We start from the raw sequence: 24,898 nt of genomic DNA, 5'->3' as shown, positions 1-24,898 counted from the left end.
CACTTAATAAATGTTGTAAAAGGGGAGATTCGCATATACAGTATAATACAAGTTTTTATATTGTCAAAATGGAATATATGTGCTACATTAGTGTGCATTCCTTGCAAAGGATCCAAGCAGTTTTTAATTTTGTATGATTTATGTTTATTAAATGTCAAATACGTTCCTCCAGTTATATTTGATTTGAATAGATGTTTATATCCTCTTTAGATAACTGCTAATACTAACTGTTGAAAGACTGTACACCATGTTTTATGACTTTCAATCTCTTCCTTTGCAGACTCAAGTATGTATGCACATTTCCTGTTTGAAGCCTTCGACACAAATAAGAATGGCTCAGTTAGTTTTGAGGTAAGTCTGATGAGATGAATTTACATTCTCCTTGAACTTTTCCTATAAAAAGATTAAGGATTCGTGTCCTAACCGCCGTCGTTCCTTTTCCCACAGGACTTTGTATTTGGTCTGTCGATCATACTGAGAGGAACCATTAATGACAGGCTAAACTGGGCATTTAACCTTTACGATTTGAACAAAGATGGCTGCATCACCAAAGAGGTAAAACATGCATGACCACATGTTATACTGAGCCGACTGTGTTCAACTGTAATGACCGTGAAAGGCTTTCCAATAGCTAAAGTCTCTCCTGCTGAAATCGATTCTTAAAGTGCGGTCGTAGATTATGTTTATGTGACTAGTAATAAAAGATTAATACATGTTTATGTGTTGAATGAACAAATAATAAAATGTACCAAAAAATAACTCCAAAGCCAATTGATTGTGTAGCAATTACAAATGGGATTTCAGTCCTTTGGGTGTGACTTTTGTTTTCTCTGTGCAGGAGATGTTAGACATTATGAAGTCCATCTATGACATGATGGGGAAGTACACGTACCCCACCATGCAGGATGACACCCCTAGAGAACACGTGGAGACTTTCTTTCAGGTTCAAACCCATATGTTTCTGTCTTTTGCTCATTTTAATCCCTTATGACTATTTTTCATCAGTAAAATGTTTCTGCTGTGATTTTTCCTTTAGAAAATGGACCGAAATAAAGATGGAGTCGTTACCATAGAAGAATTTATCGAGTCATGTAAGAAGGTAAACTGGAAAGGTGCTTTCAGCTTTGTTTTTGCATAACTTTCATATTAGGTATTCAACTGCCGTAAAAGCATTAGGAAATCAACTCTGTAGGCAAAATGTGTGAAGACACAATAAGTTACTTTTTGTTGTTTGATATTCAATGAGTTTTGAGTTGATCATTTATGCTCTTAGAATCAGATTGGCTGAAATTATGACAGGGGTACAAATGCCTGCATTTCACTATCATGATGGATATGAAGTTTGATTTAAATGAATTCAAAATGTAGTGGGAGTGCAGGTGAAAAGTTAGTTACGCATTGTGAACAGATTACAAGTATAGTCGCCGCATCCTCCACTTTTAATGGAATTTGGTTGCAAATCCATCGTAGTTGGTGACATCTTAAGGCACATGCAGCCCTCGGTCTAATTTTGTCCGTCCCCGAAAAGCAATTGTAATTCATGAAGTTGGAAGTTATATCTCAATCTCAATCTCAATCTTTATTTGTATAGCGCCAAATCATAACCAATGGACATGTGTGCTATGTTGGGCTTATATGAAGCCCAACATAGCACACAAAACTTCAGATACACAGATACACAGAAAACAACAGTAGAATGCACAAAGTTATAACAAAGACACACTAAACAACCACTGAAACACAAAATGACTTCAAAGACACACAAAATGACTTCAAAGACACACAAAATGCCAACGAAATACACAGGAATGACAGAAACACACTTGATAAACACACAAAAAGGTAACAAAAATGTGCTGTATTGACAAGAAAGTAGACAAAATTAATTCAAAAACACACAAAATGTCTAAAAACTCAAAAACACCAAGAAAGCCCATGACAAAAAGATTACAAAGTCAAAACTCATCAGTGTCTGAAACATATGCTGAATTGGATGTAATTAAGTCAGGTGATAAAAGCTGGATTTAAAGAATATGACAAGAGAAAAATGCCTAGTAATGCAGTTTAGTTCAGTGTTATAGTGACAGTTCCATCTGCAGCCATGTAAACTATGTGCTCACTGCTCACATTACAACTACCTCCACTGATGAAATGGAACACTTTGAATCTTAAGCTTTTCTTCTCCTTCTGAACTGCACATCCTGTTTTTCAGGCTCACCAATGCTTGTAAAGTCTTTTTTTAGCTGTTGACTTTGACACAGACACGCCTGGTCTCGATCAAAGAATGAACACAACGTTTGATTTGATTAAACTAAATCCTTTTTTGTGCTTTGATCTCACCAGCCTCCCTAACTCATATTGTAGAGCACACTTCACTTTTTTTTTTATTGCTCCTTGTCACACACACCCTGCCATGGAACGCCTTTGTTTGTCACCTTAAAAAGTGAAGGGCACATAAAGCATCTGTTGTAATTCTAGCATCGCTCAGCCTATTCCTATTTGGTAGTAAATACCTTTAAAATAAAGTGCTATGTCAGCACTTGAAGTGCAACTGAGAGAAAGGGAAGGGAGCCAAAATGCTGAAAATTGTGTTGCTTTCCTTCCATGTCTCCAATCTATCATGTTTGTGCTTTATGGATCCAAGCTGTGATGTTGCCTTTGAAAAGATTATCTGTTTTAACTGAAAATCTACTTTAGATCAGCTTCAACATGAAAATGTTTTTTTCTTTCTTTTTTTAAAATGTTCATATATTTTAATAAAAAATAAGAAACCAATTGTGTTGCTACTGTTTCCACAATCTTGTTTGTGGTCGTTGTTTTTGTAGTTACAGTATCTCCCCTCGCTTGGTTCACTTCCTATCTTTCTGGTCACACATAATTCATTCAACTGAAATCCCACAAATCCAACACTTTCCCTGCTGGTGTGCCCCAGGGCTCTGTCCTGGGGCCCCTCCTCTTCATCATCTATATTTTCCCACTGTGTCACATCCTTTGTAAACACAACATCCATTTCCACTGCTACGTGGATGACACCCAGCTCTACCTCTCTACCAAACCATCTTCATCTCTTCCTCCATCCTCTGTTACCCTCTGTCTACAAGAAATTTGTTCTTGGTTCTCTTTCAACTTCCTCAAATTTAACAGCTTCAAAACAGAAGTCCTGTTTGTAGGCATTTCCTCCACTCTCTCCAACAGTTTTCATATTTCCATCAACAACTCATCTGTCCTCCTTCCCTTCAGGTCAAGAGTCTGGGTGTCATCCTCGACATCCTTCCAGTCTCATATTAATAGCATCACCTGGTCTGCCTATTTCTACCTATGTAATATATCTCGTGTCCGCCCCTCTCTCACCCCCCACACCACTGCATACCTTGTCCACAGCCTCGTCTCCTCCCAGATTGATTACTGCAACTCACTTCTGTTCGGCCTCCACGACAAATCCCTCCAGAAGCTACAGCTCCTCCAAAACTCTGCAGTACGGGTCATCACACGGACCCCTACCACTTATCACATCAGCCCCCGTTCTACAACAACTTCACTGGCTTCCCATTAAACAAAGAATCAACTTCAAAATACTCCTCATTACATTCAAATCTCTCCATAATCTGGCCCCTCTGTATATATCTGACCTCCTCTACATTGCCACTCCTCCTCCACTCTTCAGCTCTCTGTCCCAAACTCATCACCATGGGGCGCAGAGCATTCAGCCGCTCTGGAACTCTCTCCCGCCTGACCTCCGTACCATAGACTCCTTGCCACTCTTCAAATCCAAACTCAAAATTCACCTTCTCAGACAGTCCTACACCACCTAGTCACGCACGCACCATCGCAATGTCATACTCTGTTTTTTTCTGTTGCTCCTGTATTTTTATTGTTTTTATGACTAAACTGTACAGTGTCCTTATGTGTTTTGAAAGGCGCTTTTAAATAAATTTTATTATTATTTTCTGTTTTTGAAGCTACTAAAGATTGACCAGATTTATACCTCTAAATTACCTTTTTTTAAATATGCCTGTATTTATATATTGTATTTTCTTGCAGACACACGGAACTGTATGCAAAGTTGTTAACCTCACATGGATCTAAAAGTTTTCAGACAAAAAAGTACAACAATATTTTTGAAAATCCTTTAGTCTTAATTTGCATCACATGAGTGAATTTCAAATATTGATCCATTGTGCTGAAGGAATTTAAAGTTAGTCATTTTTGAAAGATTATCACAGTGTGTGTTGGGCTTTGAGAACTGTTGACTTTAATTCTTTATACAATATGTATTGATTAATTTGTAGCAGCCGTCAGCGATACATAGTAAATAATCCTGTTTGAAAAATCAATAGGCCAACATTATTTCACCTTTCTGTGCACAGGATGAGAACATCATGCAGTCCATGCAGCTGTTCGACAACGTCATCTAAAAAGCTGGACCAGGAGCCCACTGGCACCAGGGAGGAGACTGTGCACGTGTGTGGCTTTGTCTGTGTGTGAAAGAATGAGAGAAAGATGGAGAATCCAGAGCACACACACAGACCTTCTCCTCCTCCTGGACCCCAGTGACTGTGGAGCTTCTCCAAGTTTCATTGTCATCATGCTGACCCCCTCATTCACCCCAATGATAGAGATACAAAACAGGCAGTGGGAGATCAACCACTGCACACCCAGCACTGCCCTACCTGATATTACCTTATCCCTACAAATAATGGAGGAACTACTGCGGATTCTGATGCCTGAACTCTAAGGATGGCAATGGGCCTAAAACCTTCATTTAAAATGGCTTTTTAACTGTGATGAATGGATGTGTGTGTGTGTGATGTTACTATCCTGCAGCTCTTGCACTGAGCTGTGCTAGAGGAGTGAACCTGCAGCCACCTGGTGGACAACAGATGAAATGGACACCTCACTATAGAGTGTCTGAACTTCTGGGAAGTCAAAAAGGACCATAATAATCTTTTTTCCAGAAACTGGCTGAAATATTTTCTGGGAATGGACTGATTTGATTTAAATATCGCATGATGATGATGTCACTAATATCCAATTATGTATTTACAGAGATACTCCAAAGTCTGCTTGTCTGTATGCTGTTCCTAGTCATTCACAGGTGCCTCACCCTGTGTGTACGTGAGTGTGCATGTGTTTCACCTCAGTAAGTAAGACAGACCCTGGTGGTGGGACTAAATCCACGTTCATTCATGGTTTTGCCATTAGGATGAAAGCTGGTGTTTCACACTATTACAGCCCTAGCAGTAGTTGTCTATTGACTGTTGTCCATTTACCAGTGGTGTAATATTAGGCTATACAACATAGGGATTGCACTTTAGTGCAGGGGTTCTCAACTGGTCTCACCCTGGGACCCACATTTTTCCACAGCCATTAAATCACGACCCACATTTTTCAAAACTAGCTGTTGAAAACACACATTCTCTCTTTTTTTTTTAAACATAAATCTTTATATTTTGTGCAACATGCACTTCATGGCATGTCTGTCAAAAGAAGAGTTTCTTTCAAAATAAAAGACAACTCCAACATGAGAGACTTAGTATTTATTTATTTTTGATCAGCTGTTCGCAACCTACTCAATACAGGTTTCCGACCCACCAGTTGAGAATCACTGCTTTAGTGGATTGGTTTTGACCATCTCGGCCTCAATCAATATGGAAATGATTTAATACATAAAGAATGAGAAGAATAATTAGACTTAAAATTGTACTTGTGAACCAACAGTGAAACATGGCTGTAGAAGAGTAAGAAAACGACTACTTCATTTCATTCAATTAGGCTAATGCAATTACACTGTATAGTTGGTGAGACGTGACTTCTGCCACCCCTCCACTCTCCATTTCCTGCTCTCCCCCCTCCCCCCCCCCTCTGCAACACCAAAGAACTGACACATTCAAAGAGTCACATCAAAAGCATATAAAGCTACCCAAAGTTAGGACATGGAGGCCACTTGTGGGTAAAAAGAGAGAGATAAATAATAGGTGAGTTGAAAAAGGAGCAAAATAGCAGTTACACATACTGATAAATTAACTGAGCAATTTTACATCATTAGTCCAGAACAGTATAATACATGCATCCCAAAAAAAAAATAATACTCACTTTAAAAAGTATTCCTCAATGTTAATGTTACCAGAAATACCCAAAACGTAATCAAATCAGTTGAAATAGCAATAATGTTCTGTACCACTGTACTTTTCCACTAGTCCATCCCTCTCAGAGCACAGTACAGGGGTACTAGAGGTTAGGACCCCAATAAAAATATGCACTTCAAAGATTTGGTTTTGTTTTCCTTGAAGGTTGTTTTTTTCTTGTTTAAATGAAAAAATGATTAGCTCTGATTATTCCTGCCAACAGTTTTTAAAAACCTGTGTGTATCCGCATGGACTGTGTAGAGACAATGAAAACCTATTAAGCTGTTGTACTGACTGTCTAGAACGCTAGCCCCAACTGATTGCATTCCATACTCAATGTGTCTTTATTGTACAAAGACAATAAAATTAAAGAAAACACAATTACTATGCAACATGGACTGAAGTTTGACTGTACATTTATGTTTTTGATAAAATAACAGGCTTTTTGGACCAAAAAAAAACAACATTTCACACACTGCATTATGTTCAAAGTTTTTGTCATAATATCAAACAAGTCATAACTTAACTTTACAGCTTTATACATTCAATCCAAAAATAAACAGTGTTGTTATACAGAAGGCAACAGCAAAACAATAAAATAAAATCAGTCAGGCTTTTGTAATCTAGAGTAAAAAATAAAAAGAAAATGCTGCTTACTTATTGTATATTTATATTATAATGACTAAACTGAATACCCTTTTTATTGGAGTAATCAGTTTGTTACATTTGCTACTCATTACATATTAATTATTAACCCATTGCGAATCTTAATGATACAGTATATAACCTCAATAGTTATAGACTCTACAGATCTCAAAAGAAAGCATTGCTTCATTTGCTTTTTAAACTCCTACACAAAATATTTTTTGTGAAAAATGTGAATTCAAACAAACACAATCATATTTAAAGCGCATAAGTCCAGCGTAAAACAACACTGTCTATGAAAAGCACTGACTGTCCCGGTAGAGTCGTGCAGCTGCAAAGGATTGCATTAGTCTGAAATAGAGCAGCTTTTACTTTGGTATTTTTCGGAGCTCGGCCAGAACCCAAATGGCCAGCGTGAGAAGAGCAACTGAGCCAGACTGGTGAGTAGCTGCCAGTGGAGTGGGCACGTAAAGTAATAAGGTGCTGATCCCTAGGGCGACCTGAGGAGCAGGGGAGAAGTCAATCACAACTGATACAAACACATCTGTAAACACATTCCAGCATCTGATGGAGAACAAACCTGTCCATAAGCCATCGCTGCCAGCAAACTGATGGCAATCTTTGTCCTCCTGGGAAGCCTCATCCTTCTAGAGAACATGTAGAGCCCAGTGATGGCTGTCAGAGAAGAGATCGCCTGGGAACAAACCATTACAGTTAATCTCTAAAAGATCAAAGAGCAGCAGGCTCAAATATATCTAAAAAGTATTTATTGTACACATTTCTAACTTACTAAAATTCTGTGATCAAACTGCACTGTTGTGGGGTTTTCAAAAAAGTTCTTTAAGGTTGGAGAAAAGGCCAACAGATCATCAGGAATCCATCTTTCTCCCATCTTAGGGAAGGAGTTGTAGACCAGCCCAGCGTCTAAACCAGCTACAAAAGCCCCTGTGGAGGAAAAACATTCACAACAGTGTAAAGCAGCGCACACACAAAGATAATTGGCCTGTTTTTGTCTCAAATTTACCCCTTTCAGACAAAAGATGGTACACGCCAGATTATTTTGATACATTTTACAAGATGATCCTGTGGTCTGAGGTGTGTAAGGGTAAATTATCCACGATAATCGCCTTTGAAACGGAGTCACATTCGTAGTGGAAGTTTAATACCAGTAAACCCAGTGTGTATCTCACCAGTAATTCCTCATCTTCAGCTCTTAGTTTGTCTCTACAAATAGCACGGCCCATAAAATACACATTTTTACTGTTTTATTGAATATTTTGGACTTTGTTTCAACGAAAGGAGAAGTTCTTTTATATAAAAAATGTATTATGTTTTAATTTCTAATGAGGTTTACTTTCCACCTCTGTAGATTGGCCTTTGATCCACACACCTGTGCTTGTATCTACCACCTGAAAGGACTGTCAAATCAGAAATGTCCTTTTCAAAGAAGCAGCACCAGAAATACCCTTATGAACATGCAGCCTATGTTATAACTTGTCCATTCTCTGAGTGGAATTCTTTTTGATCTTCTTGATATTTTTGTGCTACACGTATGACAAGAAAAATTATCTCTGGCAATGGTTAAGAATAATGAAAAATCTATAGCTGCATATTTTTTTTTTAAATCTACAAATCTGAGCCATTATGTCCATAAGAACAATTCAAAAAGAGAATGATTTATTGCTCTCACACTGATTCAATTCTTGTAAAACTCTGAGGGTACCTGAAAGAGCAGTAAGAAACACAAGTCCACCAGTGCCTTTCGCAAACTTCCTGAGCTGCAGGAGACGTTTGGATTCAGCAAACTGAGAAACAAGAGTAAAATTAGCAGAAGAAGACAGGCAAAAAGATGAACATTTCCACCAAAAACACACATGCCTAAGTAACTTTGAGTTTCTCTAGTAGTGGAAGCTGCCTCTGTACCTTGTGTGCTGGCAGCAGCATGGTGAGACCAGTCCACAAACTGGCACAGTAAAGCAACAATGCTGAGCCGAGGTGAGCACTGAGACGATACTGGCTGACCCGCGGGATGTCATGAGACTCAGGTTTATCCTCCAGCCCACTCTTCACCATATACCAGCCCAGGAGACCCTGAAAGGACACCCAAACACAATACACCATTCCGTAACCTCTTATTTTTACACTTTGCCAAGTTGCAAAATAGGATGATGAATTGATGGCAATACTCTCTTTTTCTTGAAAAACATTTAGTGCTCACTGAGTCCTACCTGAAAAAAGACAAATCCACAAAGACCCAGAACTTTTCCTTTCATGGAGCGTGTGAAGTACCCTTTCCTCCAGAAGTAAACAGTAGGGAGGATGTAGGCGAGTCCAACGAGCCTGCCCCACATACGATGGCCCCACTCCATGTAGAAGATGAACTTAAACTCTGGCAGAGTCATGTCATGGTTCATACTGGGAGGGAGGGGTGTTTGTTTGGTCAATGTTAAAAAACAACCATAATCTCTCATTAATAAATCAGGAGTTACAACTGATAAACAACTAAATTAAATAATCATGAAAGAGGAAATGATCATTCAAAAGAGCAAACTACAAAATGCAAGTTTTAATTACAAAGTCTTGTAAAGGGGAAATTAAGTCAGCCGCTTACATTTTAAACTCTGGAAACTGTTGATACTTTGAAAACTCAGCCTCCCACTCTGCTTGTGACTGAGGTGGTTTCATCTCTCTGACCAGATGCCAGTCAACCATTGAAAGTCCTGATTCTGTCAACCTGATTCAAGCAAAAGCAAAGAGTCAGCAAATCAAAAACACACCAATACAACTCATTAGTATCCACAGACGGACATATTTGAGCTGCTTTCACCTAGTGACACCACCCAAAACAACCGCTCCAACCACGAGGCCACTGCAGCCGAGCAGCCAGCGACCTACGATGCGGTTTGTGGCTGCACTAGGGACAGTGGCTGCTGCTGCTGGAGTGCAGGTGGCTCCTGCCTCCACTGTGACCGTGCTCTGGGATCTCTTCACAAGCCATTGTCGCATCTGTGGACTCTGTTACAATGAATCAAAAAAATAGAAAATAAAATCAACAAATTATGTTACAAATATTTCCATTTAACAGTTCTACAGTTTACAGTAATGGACACAAAATCTTTACAAAATTACATAATATCTTAAATTTCATTAATTCTGAAATACGGTAATGTCATCGAATTATTTCATTGGAACCGAAAGGACAGATAAACACGGTTGAAATGAACATTCTCCATATAGTGGAAAGGCACCATATTGTGTTAAATGTTCTGCAATACATCAGAAGCTCAAAGTAGAGCTGTTGTTCCTCTAAATCAATATAAAATAATTATTTAACAGGATAGACTGCATGTTTTAGTTGCTTAGTTTACTAAAGCTCTCAATTAGAAACATAACTATATCGTATCAATAAGGATAACATTAGGCAGGGAGCCAAATAATCTATGATCGGAAATGTTTGCCATTAACTCTGTAACTTTAAGGTGCATTTTATTCTGAAGGAGTCAGATTTAGCTGACTTGAGGTCTGTGATGTAACTTTTCTGTTCGCCGGTACACACACGTAACATCCATTGTGCAAAATAAGCTGCTCTCAATACTTCAAACACTGACAAAACAACAAGCTGATGACAAACAAAATCGTGCAGACTCTGCACAGAACAATTTTACCGCTTTTGTTGTCACTGCGTGACCTCTTCGAGGCTTATCTAACTGGTTAGCTAAGGCTAGCAGGTGATGCTAACTGTATTTACCTTGCCGTGATGCAGGCTGTTTGCTGCCCGTCTATAGCCGCTCAAAGCCGATGTTCGTAGAGATGACAGGAGCATGTTTATGTCCTAAAGTCAGATATAGCCTGGTTTCTCTAACCGTACTATACAATATGGGAGGTTAAGGTCTCACTCATTCCCTCACTTGTGTGTATATTCTTCTTCTTCTTCTCTTTTTTGTGTATGTAGTTTTACGGCGGTTTGCGTTCAAATTGTTGCACTACCGCCTCCTGCTGTTTTAGTTCACGCATTACAATAACCACTGACGTTAGAATAATAATCACATTATTTCCAGAGGAAGCAATTTTGGAACTCACATTTTGAAAATATAAAGTGGAGAAACATCTTGGTTATGCCCCTTTCAATTTGACATGTATATAATAAAATCAGAGGAGTACATTTCAAAATGTTATCCCTGTAAAATATGAATTTCCAAATATTCTGACAAGAGTGATAAATGCCACTTTTTGTTTTAATGAAGCTGAAACTATTTTACATTGGTTTTATTACTGCCCACACAAGTTATTTTTCTGGAGTGCGGTTAATAAACATTTTTATATACAACAGAACCAAAAACACAATAGTAATAGCGCCAAAAGATGTTATTTCTTATATATTCTTTGAAAACAAAAATAAATCAATATTATTCATCATTAGTCCGATCATATTAATGGCAAAAGTCCATATTAATAAATCAAAATTCTCAAAATCCCTTGTGAAATAGCTTTTGCATGTAGAAGTGTTTCCTGTACCGAAAAAATAAAAAGAACAACAAAATTTCAGTCCACAAATTAAATAAAACAAAAATATATATTTCACTCTACGGATTGATTAGTTAAATTCAATTCAATATTCATTGCGTAGCACTCATCACAACATATACAATTCCAAGTCCAAAATTTATTTTCCTTATTCCTCAACCTTGTATCCATTATACAATGTCAATCAACAATTTCTCAAACAGGACATAAAATAATAAAATATGATATGAAGTAAATTCCTTATTAGTCTTAATGTGTATAACTTTTCTATTTTTCCTATTTCTTTCTTTCTTTATTTTTTATTTGAACTCTATTTGTTAAAACACCACACTAATGTAAATATTGATCCGTTTATTGGCTGGTTTGGGGGCATTTTGGTGGTCCACACTCCTTACGACTAGGAGGCGGAAATGCACCATGTCGTTGTTTACCAACCGCCAATTAAACCCACGAAGAAGAAAACGCTATCAGTGAGTTAGTGGCTGTAGTTGTTATAGCAGAGCAAACAGCTGCCTACACGCATTCTTTAGACTTAAATGAGTTTACAGGATTTAACAGGTAGCAAATGTCTAAAGCTAAAGTTTTCTTTTCACGCGGTAACACTGACTCTCTGTGTGTCTGTGTAGTGTCACTATGGCAGAGTGCTTTCTAATGGAGGTGTGTGTGGACTCCGTGCAGTCAGCTGTCAATGCTGAACGTGGAGGTAAAAGCAGTGTTTTCATCAGCAGTCATTAAAGGCTTGATCAGAGGACTTCATTCTGCCATTAGAGTAGTAAAGGGTGATAGACTGCGTGCGGAAGCATTTATTTGTTTATTGAAAGTGTCTATTTGTACGGTTGCCGTATGGGGAAACACCCAGTGCTATTGGTACGGCTACCAAAGTACACGTACGTAGCGGTTTAGGGGGTTAGGGTTAAGTTATAACCCAATATCGCAACTATTTTTAGGATTATTATTAAAGTTAAAGTTAGGTTTAGGGTAAAGTTTAGTCTTAGTCACGCGACCTAAACGGACCAATGACTGACCTATCACGTGACCTAAATTGGCCAAATAGGGGCGCTGCGTACGGATAGAATGTCGGTATATTGATACTTATATATATATATATATATAATTGAACAATTTTAAAATTACAAACACTTGATGAGGATAATATCTCAACTTGTTTTAGCTTCAGAAGCAAGAACAGAATAAAAACAAACATTTACGGTATATTGATACGGCAACCGTACGGATAGCCACTGCCTTGTTTATTTTTTATGTACTCCGAGTTTAAATAACACTTTATGTGACTACAGAAATCAAACAAAATGGAAAACAAATCTTCAGGAACACATTTTGTTGCACATTTCTTTACAAATATCACATTTTGGTTTAGTCTTAATGATATTATATATTTTTTATTATTATAATTATTATTATTACAGCATGAACTAGGTAGATCTAGGGTTGCAAAATTCTTGGAATTTTCAAAGTTGGAAACTTTCCACAGGAATAAACTGGGAATTTACAAAGTGGAAGGTTGGCCATTAACAGGGATGTTAAATATTGTGTTTATTTATTTGAGCAACATAAAAAACATTTTATGTACAATACATAACACGTTTTCGGAGGAGAAAGTGCTTAAAGAGAGTAGGCAGAAGTTCAAGGAACTTATAGGTGCTGACCCCACCTTCAAAAAATAACATTTAAAACTTCACATTTGGTGTTTCAATATGTAAGAATACTATACAAACATACAGTGCATATATATATATATATATATATATATATATTTTTTATATATAGTTTATGGTTGTTCAAAACAAAAAGTAATGGGAAAAAAATAAACCAGAATATTTGCCTTTTGCAATAGTTTATGTTCGTTTGTAACAAAAGTAATGGGGAAAAAAACAGAATAATTTCTTTTTTTTAATTTTTTTAACATGTAAATCTATGATATCTTCAGTCTTCTAGATAGTTTTGTTGTGTGTCCTTCTTTTAAAGTCTTTAAAATGTGTACAGACTTTGATATTTTCATTTAAGCTATTTAATAAGTCCACTCCACTTCTAGTGATACACATGCCTTTCAGAGTAGTCTGATAAAACAGTTTGTGAAATTTGTTTGACTTCTCAAGGTGTATTTGGATTGTATTTGGCAGTAAGTTAAGGTTAGTTTTAAATAGAATATGACATGTTTTGAACATTACTATGTCACAAAATTTTAATATCTTAGACTGATAAAACAGTGCATTTATATGGTCCCTGTATTCAGTAAAATGCATTTTTCGTATAGCCTTTTTTTTGTAGTTTAAATAATACCTCTGTTTTGCTTTTGTACGAGTTTCCCCAGACCTCTACGCAATGGCTTAAATGGGGCAGAGCAAGAATGTTGTAGAGTAGTGTTGTTTCGTTTATATAGAGTTTCCAACAAAGTCTGTGATCAAGAGTTTGTGGGTTTATCTCACGATTTCCAAAGTATATAACTTTTGTTTTATTTATATTTGGGGATAATTTATGTTTTGTAAACCATTCTTTAGTTTGTCCATTTCCTGTGTAGTCTCAATCACCAATCTTTGAAGGTCCTCACCTGAGCATAAGATTGTTGTGTTATCCGCAAAGAGAATTTGACTTAAAACAACCAGATTTCATGCAACTATATTTGAGAATATTGGAAAAATTGGTGGTAATTCGAGCAAAGGCTGGACGGTGAGAGTGAAGAGGAGCAATCAGATGTTGAGGAAGTAAACATTGCCTGGAAAGGTTTTTGAACAGGACCTTGTTTTTGTTGTTTTTAGAGGGAGGTTGTGTTATTATCCCCCGCCACAACAAAAGTGTGGCGGGGGATCCGAGTTAAAGGGGACAGCTTTTTCTCAGAAACCGTTTAAGATACGATAACCAATCTTGGTGTGTGGCTTCAAGGTATCAATACCATGATGGAGTTAAAAAATGAGTAGCGTGCAGTAATTTTTTTTGGAGTTATTGCCCCTGTTCCATTTTTCTTTACTCTGTTCAAGGTGTCTTCAAAGGTAACAGCTTTTCTTAGAAACTGTTTAAGATAGGATAACCAAATTTGATGTGTGGCTTTAGGCTATCAATACCTTGATGGAGTTTGAAATGAGAAGCGCACAATTACTTTTTTCCGGAGTTCTGCCCCTGTTCCGTTTTTCCTTTCTCTGTTTGATGTATCCTCAAAGGGGACAGTCATTTTATAGTCTGATGTGATGATATTTTCTTATGTGTACATCTAAGTTCTTAGATTTAGGACATTTAGGATGAGGTCGTGAGTTATAATGACAACCAATCTGGTAGGGGATGTTTATGACTATGTCTTCTTGTGTTATTTATTTTTCAAATAATTTGTCAGGCAGATGAGTAATATTGGTATTTTTGTTTCAAAATAAATGAGCGTTCATTTTGAAGAGCAGTTATTGTTATCAGTTTTTTTTTTTTTTTTTTGCCACTGAGATGCTCGGTTATAAAGGTATTGAGTTGAAATCAAAACCTGAATAATTGTAAAGTTCAACTTAAAAATAGATCTGTTGAAAAGTTGTTATTAAATACATTATTTGCATGCATACTCATATCTATGTTTGGATATGATAGTTATTTAAAATTTATCTCACTTTCTAGTTAATTCCAATATGTATGTGTGTGTGTGTGTGTGTGTGTATATATATATATATATATATATATATATATATATATATATATCTCACGAAAAGTTCCAGTGCAAATTTTCTGGAATTTTTTTTTCAACCGTAGATGGACTTTTATTGTCATTGCATATTTCTACTCAACAAAATTCTGTTTGAGAGCAGTCTTTTTTTTTTTTTAGCAGTTTTAGCGATAATGTAATTGTTTACTTAGTTATAATAGTTACTTTATTATCCCCCGCCACTAAGTGTAAATGGGAATATAGGTTTGAGCACCGTCCGTCAGTGCTTCCGTCCGTCCGAGTTAAAATGGACAGCTTTTCTCAGAAACCGTTTAAGATACGATAACCAGATTCGATGTGTGGCTTCAGGGTAAAAATACCTTGATGGAGTTAAAAAATGAGAAGCGCGCAATTAATTTTTACGGTCATTGCCCTTTTTCTGTTTTTTTTTACTCTATTCGAGGTATCTTCAAAAGGGACTGCTTTTTCTCAGAAACCATTTAAGATGCGATAACCAAATTCGATGTGTGGCTTCAGGCTATCAATACCTTGATGGAGTTCGAAAATGAGAAGCGCGCAAACATTTTATCCGGAGTTATTGCCCTTGTGCCATTTTTTTTACTCTGTTCGAGGTATCTTCAAAGGGGGCAGCTTTTCTTTTAATTTTATAGTCTGATGTGATGATATTTTCTTATGTATACGTTTAAGTTCTTACATTTAGGACATTTAGGAAAAGGTTGTGATTGTGGTTATAATGACAACTAATTTGGCGGGTTGTTTGTTGAAGGTGGTTAATGTTTCTCTTCTGCTGAACCTGTTACAAAAGCAGGGATTTACTGACTATATAACCTATAATAAAGATCTGCCCAAATTATTGCCTATAGCCAAAAGATTAAGTCCATAAAATAGCCGTATTTAACACATTCTCACCACACATTGCCTATTTCTCCCTTTCTGTTGCATTCAATAGTGTTTGTCTTCCCTTCCAGGTGCTGGACGTCTTGAGTTGTGTTCTAGTCTTCTAGAAGGAGGCCTCACTCCCAGTCTTGGTCAGTAATTCATTACAGGTTATAATGTGGAGCAGGAACAAAACATTCATTTATATATATTTCTTTGTTCTCACTTCAGGTCTGCTACATATAGTCAAACAGTGTGTGAAAATCCCCGTTTATGTGATGATTCGCCCTCGTGGAGGAGACTTCTTTTACTCAGATCAGGAAGTAGAGGTGATGAAGAAGGACATAGAAGTGATGAAGAGCCATGGAGCGGATGGCTTGGTGCTCGGAGCACTGACAGAAGACGGAAGAGTTGATGCAGAGCTTTGCATGGAGTTGCTAGGTACTTCCTGTCACTGTTTTTGAATAACTATATTTTACTCCTTTCAATGTAGTCATTTTAATTGATCCAGATGCCTGAAATATTTTTTAATTTAACAGAATAATTTAAAATCTTAAGCTTTTCAGGCATGCAAACTCAAAAGAAAATCTGTTTAATTTCTATTCAGTGACATTTAATCGAGTAATATTTTGATGTGTGCAAAAACCAACAAAATAAAAGTGAATAGACCAGGGATCACCAACCTTTCTGAAACTGTGAGCTACTTCATCTACTGTATAGATCAGTGGTTCTCTAACCTTTTTGGCTCGAGTACCCCCTTTCTTTTATTTCGGACTCCAAGCAAACCCTTTGTCCGACTACAACATTTTGCTTAGAAAACTATATAAAAACAATTATAGAGCATAATGATGGAATGAACGAGTGATCACACACATTTTAAAGAAGCTTATTTTGTTAATAAGTTGAAAGAAATTATATTTAGTGCAGTGTTTCCCAAACTTTTTTATACTGTGACCCCATTTTGATATCAAGAATTTCTGGCAAATCCAAAAGACATTTTTTTGTGAAATAATTTTTTGATCATGTTTGAGCTCAGATACTGAATATATATATTTCAGTTTTTTGTGTTTTTTTTTTACTGCATTTTAGTTTAACTATATTAACAAAGCGAAAGTATATAGTTGCTTAAGATTTTGTGTTGTTTTAATAATAATAAAAAAAAGAAGAATAATTAAAAAAATTAAAAAATCTATTTTAATTTTTCTGAAATTTCAGGCGACCCAAAGATTGAAAAACACTGATTTAGTGGCTCCTGAACAGATTTATTTCTATAGTTTTAATCATTTCTGGTCATATCACGCTTAAGGTGGGACTAGGACTGACAATTTATTTGTTGATTTTCCACTCTTTCTCTCAAGTGCCCCCTGTAGTGCCATCGCGTACCCCTAGGGGTACACTTACCCCCATTTGAGAAACACTGGTGTAGTCCAAAGGGTTAACAGTTTAGAAAAGCACTTCTTAAATGCTACATTTGCATGATTTCATTTTGATTAGAGGGTAAAATAATAAGAAAGGCTAGCAGTAACTTAAAAAGGTAGTAAATAATTCCAGGAAGTTCTTTGTGTCTTGTTTTTGAATAATATGTTAAGGTTCAATTTATTCAGACAACTTTTTTTCACATCAAAGCGATGACAGACGGCACTGAAGAGGACTGGCAGTTGACAGTTGGAACATGTCAGCAAATCAAAGTAAATTTCCTGAAAAACAGTCGGTCTAAATAAATAAAACCTTCACATATTAAAGGTAGGAAATGTTGATGTTACAACATGAAACACTTTATTTTAATCAAATAATATAGAAAATCCACCTTGCGTTTTAAAAAAAATATATCTTGTACATATCACATTATATTATATATAACACACCACTGACCATACACCAGTTCTGCAACACTTAAAAACATTTTTCACAATGTTTCAGGGAGAATTAACATTTAAATATGGTTAATTTAATACTAAAACTTTCTCAGCAGTACTAACTACATCTCTTGTATGTATTTATCTTTGTGAGTTTGAATCCTGTTAAGTAAATCAGATTTTAGTTGGAGCTCATTGTGCTACTTTGTGTGATGGGGTCAAAGGTAACAACGACCCAAATACGGCGTTCAACAATGGCTCATGGCTCCTTTAGTTTGTATATTAACACAGAAGAGTTTTTAACTGAAAGTAACGCACGTACACATAAACCCAACTGTGGTGAAGTTAGTTTGATAATAAATATGATGTATTTACATTTCTAAATTAAAATAAGGAACTTTAAATAGTAACACTGTCAACATAAAGACTGTAAAGCCACTGAGAAATACGAAAATGCAAACTTGTGCAAACAAGTATGAAATTATCGACTATCTGGGTGACAGTGGACAGTAGACAACATAAAGAGAGATTGTGAAATAGTAGAAATCAGGAACACATAATAACCACTTAGAGAGAAAGATATTTATTGTAAAACTAGACAACCATCTTCTAAATGAAATAAAAATAAATAAAAATGAAGTTTTGCTACTTTATAGCGAAAGACACACGTTTGTAAAGATAAAGACAACCTTATTTGTCCTACAAAGGGAACATTTGCAGAGTTTCGGCAGCAGATAGATAAAACAGCATAATAAAAAATGGAAAAAGGAAGATATATACACACATGGGTCTGTACACAGTACAGAGAGGAAGAGGGAAGAAGTGGCAAGAAAGTATATATATATATATATATATATATATATATATATATATATATATATATATATATACTGTATATGCACACTAAAATTGCTGACTGTTAGTGGGTTGGCTATCAATGTTTTGATTAAATAGTCAGCTGCAGGCACAAAAGAACAGCGGAATCTCTCCTTCACACAGCGTGGGTGTGTTTGCCAACGTAAGTATTTTCTACTAGAACGACACACTGTGAATGTAAAAGACATTGAGTTCAAGAGGAAACTGTTTTAAATGTCTTTTATGTTGTGCAAAATGGTGAAATAGAAATAATGCTACTTAAATGCATAAATGTTATCTTTGCTTATTGTGATGGTACACCCAAATGTTTAGTTTTTCATCATTGGGCACAGGGATTAACTAGGTTTGCTTGGTTTTCTTTGCTTCTCAGATGTAAAAAGATTCCAAATTGCTGATCACATGATCAACTACTTGATTGGTTTTACGCATTCCTGGCACATGAATGCATGTCGGTGCTTTAATGTACAGTATGCATCGACTAACAATATCGATGATGAATGTCTTTGATTTGCAGTTTATACAGAAAGCTTACCACTGTACGCGTTTTACAACTATTTTTTTTTACTCAATGTTTCATTTGCTCTTTTGACATGTCATCCATATGCAATCATTCTCTCTTTCTTCTCCTCTCTAGCTTCTGCTCGTCCTTTGCCCGTCACCTTCCACAGAGGTACTACTTTCTCTGTCCAATTGCTGTGTAATTTTATACTTCTGCTAGTAATTATCATTGAATATGTCTTACATCACCAATGGATCCTTGGGAAATTGGTTGGTGATGAATAGATACTTTATATAAGATTACATGTGTTTTTATTTCATGTTATGGAACAAATATTGATCCCATGCAGCGTTTGACATGGCTCATGACCCAGTGGTTGCTCTGGAGGCTCTGGTTACATTGGGATTTAAACATGTGTTGACAAGTGGCTGTGACAGCTCCGCGTTGGAGGGACTGCCTCTGATTAAACGGCTCGTTGATCAAGTATGTGTAATCATTCAGTCATATAAGAAGTGACATTCTGCCGTGACATGACTCTTATTTTTATGACACCTGTGTCTATATTTTTATTTAACAGGCTAAAGGGAGGATTGTCGTGATGCCAGGTGAGGAGTTTTCTTTTTCTTTTGAATGTGAATGACTTTGGTGGAGGTCAGCAGAGCCATTGTTTTCAGGTTTGCATCCCAGAGGGGGCTGAAGCTGGAGAAGTATCTCACCTCCACTATAGTAGCACTGCGGTGTCAGAGAACCGTGGTCGTTGTAAAGGGATTTTTGTGTTTAGAAAGGTGCTTTATATTTCATATACAGTGGGGCAAAAAAGGTATTTGGCAGCCACTGATTATGCAAGTTGTCCCACTTAAAATGATGAGAGGTCTGTAATTTTCATCATAGGTACACTTCAACTGTGAGAGACAGAATGTAAAAAAAAAATCCAAAAAATCAGATTGTAAGATTTTGAAATATTTTTTTTGTAAATTCATGTCTAAATTAAGTATTTGACAACTACAAACAAGCAAGAATTCTGGTTCTCGCAGACCCGTTACTTCAATCCCAACGGACCTGCCGGCAGAGGCAGCTCCAGTTTCTGTGACTCTCACGGGTCTTAATGTTGTAAAGAATGAATGATATCACACATTCTGTACCTCTCCGTAATCCTAAGAAACTCATTTTAAACTGAAGCCAATCCATAGAAGAAGGAAAGGTCGACAACTCGGCAAAACTGCTATGAGTCACAAAATAAACACAGAGCTCTATAACAAAAGCCTACATGAAGCTACAGCTGCATCAACTGATCTACAGGTTTGGTATGTTACGTACCAAAACACTGCCACAAAATCTGAAAATACACAGTGGAAAATGTCAGCAATGATGACAAATTGTGTCTTTTGCCTGACCTTTACCAAAACATGTGTATCTTTGGCCTATTGTTTACTATTTTCACTAAACTTGCTGCAGTTGATATCCAAATTATTTCTGCTTTTATAGCCTTCGACAATGAGAATTGACTTTATATTTGATGTAAATCACTGCTTTTTTTGGACAGACTACTGATTTCTGTATTTAAAACATGATTTGTTGTCACTCAGTATCATATATTTCCATCTGTAAACACTAAGGGTTCTACTTCAATCTGAGCAAAAATTAGCCATATAGGTCATGTAGAAGCTTAGAAAGACATTTGTTATGGTTATGTGATTTTTGGGCGAAAAGTGGCTCATACATACTGTACTTGGTGTACTTTTATGTTGTGTAACATCCAACAGGAGGAGGCATCACAGAGAGAAACCTACAGAGAATATTAGAAGGTTCAGGAGCTCAGGAGTTTCACTGCTCTGCTCGCTCCAGTCGCGACTCGGCAATGAAGTTCAGGTTTGTGTTTGGTCACATTTTGGATTTTTATCTTGACCAACAAAATAACGGCTTGTAGCATTTGTTATGCTCATTTTTTTTTTAAATTTGCAACCCATAAACTTACAGTTTTCTCTTTTTCTACCCAGGAACACTTGTGTGTCAATGGGAGCTGCTTTCACTGCACCTGAATACAGCCTGAAGGTGGCAGATGTGAGCAAAGTCCGGACTCTAAATGCAATAGCCAAAAACACTTTGTAAATGAGTGTGTCAATCAAGGTAAAGGAAAAGAAGCCTATCTCAACAGACATATCTGTACTGTTGGGTGAATACATATAATCACTAAGTTCTAGGATGCCACAGTGTTCATTTTGATTATTTTGATTGTTGTCTGGGATTTATTATTTGGGAAGTAAAAGTATTCAGGGACAGCCCAGTACATCCATAAATCCCATAGACCACTAGGCTGTGATTAGATTACCAGGAGTGTTGTGTATCTAAAGTGTGCAGGGTGGCATTCATATAGATACATTCATCTTAAAGTCCGTGTAATCCTTAAACGCTTGAATAAATCGTCTAGTTTGCTGAGATTTGTCAATATGTCAAGCTCACAGTAAATTTGTATGCTAATGTGAATGTGCTGTGTGCAGTTGAATGTAGCTCAGCAGGTTCTTGTTGATGTTTATTCAGATTTGGCACCACATGAGGATTACCTTTATTTTTTTACCGTATACATTTTCTATCTGATTTATTACAAATTCTGTTCTGTAGGTGGAAATGTAGCATTGTGTATTTATTTATCTTCTATCCACTCTAAATGTAGAATCTTTTGGCGCTACAGTCCTATTTCTTGAGAATTGATACAAGTTTGATAAAGTGAGACATTTAAACCATAACTGAGTGGTTAATGTCACTAAGCTCTACAATTATAATAATAATAATAATTGTGGTTGTTTTTAGAGCTACATGGGACTACTTACTACACGCTATAAATAGTGCAAATTGGTAAACTCTTTCTACAAAAACAGAAGTGTTTTTACATGGTTTATGTTCATTATTGTCCAGGCAAGTCTTCAGTTTATTTGCTTTTTGATAATTGTGTGAAATGAATATCTCAATCCCTCTCAGTTTATTTTGTGTCATGCTGCATTTGCTTTTGAATTGACTGCGGCGGGAAATTGATTAGTGTCTGTTTAGCATGAACATACCGTATTGTCTGAAGTAAATACTTTGAAATTAAATTTGCAGTTTACAATGTGTGAGTGGAACTGGGTATTTTTAAACATGCATTCTATCCAACATGTATAGGCCGCCAAATGTGGAGTAATACATTTTTTTTTTTTGCAATGTCTATGCCACTCTATTTCACTATCTACCAACATACTACCCCAAAAAGCAGACAATAATGGACTTTTATAGAATCAACTGAAAAAAAGAAACAAAAATGCATTTTATTTACATTTTTTGTTTGTTTTTTTTTCTCCAGAGTTGAACCATTATGTTGCATTACACCTTAGGTCTCCTTTTTTAATCTAGTGGCAGAATTTTAATGAATAAAGTCCATTAAAATATACTTATACAACTTAATTTTCAGTTGATTTAGTACTGATCTGTATCCTTCTGTAATCAATTTTTGTACAATGAACTAAAGGGCAAAAATTTATTTTTTTCACGTTTTACAACCGTTAAACAAGCAGTTTCCTTCTTTATCGAGTGATAAATTGTGCCCTGACAAATACTCATAATTGATAACAAATGTAAATTATACAGTGACTATTGATAAAGCAGTCAACTTCACTGCTTTGTGATAATTTAGGAGTTTTTCTCACGTGTAACAGATGTCCTTGAAGCCTTACATGCCATGAGTCAGCAAGATTAGGACCATTATCATGTGACTGTTGTGACTCTTATCAGGTTTTTAATTATTAACTCAGCGAGATTCGTCTGCTTTAGGAGCACCACACTCGGCAGAAGACTTTTCACACAGATTATGTCACGGTAATAAATTACATTGTGACTTTTTATGCAATCTGAGAGCAACACTTTTTAGCCTGGAAGTAATGGTGTCCGTCTGAGGGAACTTTGCATGTTCTGCTCCCATTAAAAAAAAAACATGGGAGTATTAATTTTACTTTATCAGGTGTGTTCGGTTAATTGGAGTTCATGTGTGTTTTACTGTGATTGTTGGTCTTTGGGAAGTAAAATGTCAATTTGTCTTAAGTGTGACCCTGCTTTGACCCTGGTAGTAACTTAGGACAATGGTTCCCAGTCTTTTTTGTCTGGTGTACCCCCTTTGCATTTTTGTCAAATCGTGTATCCCCTCTTCATATCATAAGTTCATAATTTCTTATGCGTTTTCATTTTTGGAACAGCCTGGCTCTCCTGAACCCCTAACTGTGACTCAAATGTTGGTTCCCTAAGACTTAATCTACAAATTCAAAACAATGAGTGAAATTTAAAGTATATGTTTTTATTTAAATACCAATACAACTTTTGTGTGATTACTTCAATAGTAAGTAAATATGGCATCCTATGTAAAATCTTGCTAAATATTGTCTACTATTGTCAGAATAATTAATGATAAAATTGTCTCTACAGCATAAAATAATCTTGCTTCAATGAATTACAGGAAAATATTGTATGTTATTGAGCAATAGTACTGTTAGTTTGCAGTGAATTTGTCCAAAAAATAGCCTAAATTAATTGTTTCGAGTACCCACTGCAATGTGCTCCTCTACCCCCAGGGGTACACATACCCCTGTTTGGGAACCACAGACCTAAGACATGCTCTTGTCTAGCACCTAGGTTCCCAAAGTGGGGTACGGGTACCCCAGGGTACTTGGATAAAAATTTAAAACAGCGTGATGACATTGGAAACTATAATATAAATAGAGCAGCAGTCAGGAGCCTCCATGCACTGCCACAAATGACACACTGGCCTCTGTAAGTTTACCCTCTAGTGGTGACAGAGAAACAATCTCATCAAAAAAGCCCAAATATGATGAGAGCTACATTGCTTTGCACTAGCCAAACGTGCTGTCAAGACTTGGATGCCCTATGCCACAACGTACTTGTATGAAAGTGGATTTTCAGCTTTGACAAACATAAAAACAAAATACAGAACAAGACTTTGAGTGGTGAAGGATTACCAAATTCAGCCAAACATTGCAAAGTTCTATGCATCCTCTCAAGTCGTAGGGTGATGAATATGTTGTATTACTGCTATGCATTCAATCAACAAATGTTTGGCAGATTTATTCCAAAAGAAGAAAGTGATAATATATATATATATAGTGCCGCTTGTCACGTGGTTTAATTGGGCTCTGTCTATTTCCTGACCAAAAACATGGTCCTCAAAAATACGGTGAAGGACATCATTTTTGACATATAAGGTTGACCTTCGTGCACATAAGCTAAATAGAAACAAGGAAAATAGATTTCACAGCTTTGAGTAACTCCTTAGCATGAATAGCGGAGGGTCGGTTCCAACGTTTATTTAAAGTGGGAGCATACTCCAAAAATGGCCAAATTATGTTTACGGAGGTGGTGGATGAGCTTTACAGTATATATACTCTGTAATCCTGGTCTATGCTGGTGTGTATGATACTGGTCAGGTATTCTAAGGGGATCAGTTCAGAAAAGATTTTGCTCCAACTGCCGACAGATGGAACATTGTCAGTGATCCAGTGTAAAATGATACTTTTCTGATGTCTTTTTCCAGCTGATGTTTTCACTTGTGTGTATGAAAGGATCAAAGATATAGGGTTCATCTCTATATTAATAAGAACAATACTTTGAATTTCAAGTAGGATTTGAAACCAACAACTCTGAAGTTTATGACAAGACCAGAAGCAATGAGTCAGTGTTGCCACTTCAGCTTTACACCTATGACACAGAGGGGAGAGAGAGCGCTTAAAGAGATGCCGTCTGTGAGGAGATATATGTACTCTACATATAATTTTTCGTTGCATTTCTCTTGTCCGAGTACAAA

General features: G+C 36.4%; 3 protein-coding genes across 10 annotated transcripts in view; 2 read left to right on the top strand and 1 right to left on the bottom strand.

Moving 5' to 3' along the window:
• Window positions 1–5,440, top strand: part of LOC114476582 (Kv channel-interacting protein 2) — a 102,063-nt gene extending 96,623 nt beyond the window's left edge. For 5 of the 7 annotated variants that reach the window (XM_028468245.1, XM_028468247.1, XM_028468242.1 and 2 more), the window contains 5 exons: window positions 281–351; window positions 448–555; window positions 839–943; window positions 1,037–1,099; window positions 4,368–5,440. In XM_028468245.1, coding sequence (XP_028324046.1) covers window positions 281–351; window positions 448–555; window positions 839–943; window positions 1,037–1,099; window positions 4,368–4,415 — 395 coding nt within the window. In that variant the 3' untranslated portion in view covers window positions 4,416–5,440. Of the gene's footprint in view, window positions 1–280; window positions 352–447; window positions 556–838; window positions 944–1,036; window positions 1,113–3,381; window positions 4,089–4,367 lie in introns of those variants that run through there. The other 2 variants (XM_028468244.1, XM_028468243.1) reach the window with 2 other exon arrangements.
• Window positions 5,441–6,524: 1,084 nt separating this feature from the next.
• cox15 (cytochrome c oxidase assembly homolog 15 (yeast)) lies at window positions 6,525–10,704 on the bottom strand. Its single transcript, XM_028468239.1, has 9 exons — window positions 10,519–10,704; window positions 9,598–9,785; window positions 9,382–9,504; window positions 8,999–9,185; window positions 8,694–8,861; window positions 8,494–8,575; window positions 7,561–7,715; window positions 7,351–7,464; window positions 6,525–7,270 (listed from the first exon to the last, which is right to left on the bottom strand). Exons 1-9 carry the CDS (start codon window positions 10,591–10,593, stop codon window positions 7,139–7,141), a joined length of 1,224 nt encoding a protein of 407 aa, XP_028324040.1. The 5' UTR covers window positions 10,594–10,704; the 3' UTR covers window positions 6,525–7,138.
• Window positions 10,705–11,731: 1,027 nt separating this feature from the next.
• On the top strand, window positions 11,732–22,162 carry cutc (cutC copper transporter homolog (E. coli)). 2 transcript variants are annotated; one of them, XM_028468963.1, is made up of 9 exons: window positions 11,732–11,764; window positions 11,921–11,997; window positions 15,921–15,980; window positions 16,060–16,269; window positions 19,195–19,230; window positions 19,409–19,542; window positions 19,637–19,664; window positions 20,823–20,928; window positions 21,057–22,162. In XM_028468963.1, exons 2-9 carry the CDS (start codon window positions 11,928–11,930, stop codon window positions 21,166–21,168), a joined length of 756 nt encoding a protein of 251 aa, XP_028324764.1. In that variant the 5' UTR covers window positions 11,732–11,764; window positions 11,921–11,927; the 3' UTR covers window positions 21,169–22,162. The 2 variants fall into 2 exon arrangements, with proteins under 2 accessions (XP_028324764.1, XP_028324763.1); XM_028468962.1 differs by having other exon boundaries at window positions 11,755–11,852.
• Window positions 22,163–24,898: the final 2,736 nt, after the last annotated feature.

This window comes from Gouania willdenowi, chromosome 15 (genome assembly GCF_900634775.1).
Source record: "Gouania willdenowi chromosome 15, fGouWil2.1, whole genome shotgun sequence".
Taxonomy (NCBI): domain Eukaryota; kingdom Metazoa; phylum Chordata; class Actinopteri; order Blenniiformes; family Gobiesocidae; genus Gouania; species Gouania willdenowi.
This window is presented reverse-complemented; position numbering and strand designations above follow the sequence as displayed.